Here is a 2,302-nt window from a genome sequence, read left to right on the forward strand (position 1 = left end):
CCTAACACACACTTATAAGCACACTCAGTGGATGGATCCTCTCACACACATATACACACACACTCACACTCAGGCTCCCAGAGCTGGAAACAGGACATTCTCCAGGCCTCCCTCCCAGGTGGATCATTTCTCTCTCTCACACACACACTCTTTCTCTCTGCCTCTCACACTCACACACTCAGGCCCCCAGAGCGGGTAGCAGGACATTCTCCGGGCCTCCCTCCCAGATGGTCCCCAGGAGAGGCTGGAGCTCAGGGTTGTCACCCAGACAGAGATGCCTGGGTCTGAAAGGCCACATCTGTGGGCAGCCGCAGGAGGCTCAGGGGCCCTGAATGGCTCTTCTTTCTTGAGGCCGCCCACCTCACCCCACCCCACTCTGGGATCTGTGGATGGAAAAAGCAGGCTGACAAGTCCCCAGAAGTGTTCCTGGGTGGATGACAAGGGCCACTTAGATTCGGGGCTCCTGGGGGACTGGTACAAGGATAGAAGCCATGGGCCCCTGACTATGGGGGCTGCAGGGGCCCTGGTGGAGGCGCCCAGCCTCACTGGTTGTACTGAGACAAGCGGAGGTCCTCCTCCAGGTATCTGAGGAGGGACGTTGAGGAGATGGGGCCTGGCGGGGCCTGGGCCGCCCAGGCGGCTACCGTCTCCAGGACCAGGGCCTCTGGGCACTTGGGCTTCTCACAACCAGCACCAGAGACATGGGCGGGAGTGGGGGGCCCAGGATTGGACCCCGGCTCCCTCGGGGCCGTCTGGCACGTCAGGTAGCAGCATGCCCAGGGCCTCCAGGACCAGGACAAGCCCATCTTGAGAAGATGCTGCAGCGTGTTCAGAAGGTGGGAGCTGAGCCTGGGGACAGAGAGGTCAAGACATGAACCTCAGCCCCGTCCCACCTCGGCTTTATCCCTTCACCCTCCTGATGACAGTATGGCTCCAGAGAAAGCCGCCCTCTCCCCTGGACAACCCACCATCAATGCCCAAGTCCCTGGGTGTGTGCCCCCACCCCCAGGAGCCCTTGGTTCCTTTCGGTTTGGGAGGCCTGTGGCTCCGCTGGGGGTTCATGTCCTTCTCAGGTCAGAATGCCCTCCTGGTGGTCCGCTGTAGCATCTCCTATCCTGCTTCAGGGGTGGCTAGACCTCAGAACCCCTACCCTATCCCAGACTCCTCTCTGATTAGGTCCTCTGGGCTCACACCCCCACCATCACCGGGCGTCAGGTCTTGGAGACACCTGCTGAGAGGTGGGGGAGAGCAAACCTAGGGCCAGCTTGTTCCCCCTCCTACTGAATCCGTCCTGCTCCAGCCCCCCCCCCCAATAGGTGAAATTCTTCTCCTCCCCGTGTGGTGTGGAGGCTCCTGTGCCCAGGGACCACCGCCTTCCCCATGTTGGACTCCCCCACCTCCCCCCACCAGGAGGCCCCGTCCTTCCACTCCCCTGCCTCCAGCCCCCTGGCTGGACCGTCTCCATGGCTACCTGTCAGGTGTTGGCTGGGCGCTGCTCCTCAGGCCGGCTCTGCGCAGGGGACCCTGCAGTGATTGTGTCTTGATCAGGCTGAGAAAGGGCACGGCACCACCTCCACACTCCTGCTAGACAGAGATGAAGACTGGCGCTGCCGCCCACCCGCAGTCCCCGTGTCCCCTCAGGCTGCCCCCAGCCCTGCCCTCCCCCAGCCTCCCATCTGCCCGCCCACTCGGCCTCCTCCCCCACCCCCACGCTCACAGTGGCTGTCCAGCTGCAGGGGGGGTTCGGAGGCCTTGGAAGGGGCCTGGGGGGATGCAGGAGCAGCAAATCTGGAATGGAGGGGCCGTGTTTCCCGCTCTCTCCAGTCCCCAAAGACAATGCTTGAAGGGGCGCTCTCAGGTGGGGGGGGGTGTGAGGCATCAGGCACCAGCTGAGCCCCGCATCCCACCGCAAAGACAGGGCGGCAGGTGGTTCAGTGGAGAGCCCACCCCTCCTCCTTGTCTCCCACTCTCCTGCCAGCCCCCTAGCCCGGGGCAGATGACACCATCGGGACTCTGGGAACTGGGGGAGGGGTGGCCGGGGACACCCCCCCACCTGCCTGGGGGATACAGACCCTCCCCCTGGCTGATGGCGCCCCTCACCCGGCGCCCCGAGATCCAGGTTTCCGGTCAACACCTCCATCCTACCTGTGGGGTCCGGCCCAGCCCCGTGGGCGCGCCGGTTTCTCGGAGAACAGCGGGCTTGCTGGCACCGGACAGGCAACAGGTCTACGAAGCGCGGGGCCCGAGCGAGTTTCCTGCGCTGTCGCCAGCGGCCGCACGCGTGCGCCTCTCAGTCCAGGCT

The 2,302-nt window shown here is 64.2% G+C and overlaps 1 protein-coding gene across 1 annotated transcript in view; it reads right to left on the reverse strand.

Moving 5' to 3' along the window:
* Positions 1–542: 542 nt before the first annotated feature.
* LOC102861110 overlaps positions 543–2,302 on the reverse strand; it is a 2,588-nt gene continuing 828 nt past the window's right edge. Inside the window, exons 3-6 of the mRNA XM_006881885.1 lie at positions 2,146–2,203; positions 1,689–1,763; positions 1,472–1,581; positions 543–849 (exon numbers count right to left, since the gene is read on the reverse strand). Coding sequence (XP_006881947.1) covers positions 543–849; positions 1,472–1,581; positions 1,689–1,763; positions 2,146–2,203 — 550 coding nt within the window. The remainder of the gene's footprint in view (positions 850–1,471; positions 1,582–1,688; positions 1,764–2,145; positions 2,204–2,302) is intronic.

This window comes from Elephantulus edwardii, unplaced genomic scaffold, assembly GCF_000299155.1.
Source record: "Elephantulus edwardii isolate Elephantulus edwardi_28Jun2011 unplaced genomic scaffold, EleEdw1.0 scaffold00016, whole genome shotgun sequence".
NCBI classification, from domain to species: Eukaryota; Metazoa; Chordata; class Mammalia; order Macroscelidea; family Macroscelididae; genus Elephantulus; species Elephantulus edwardii.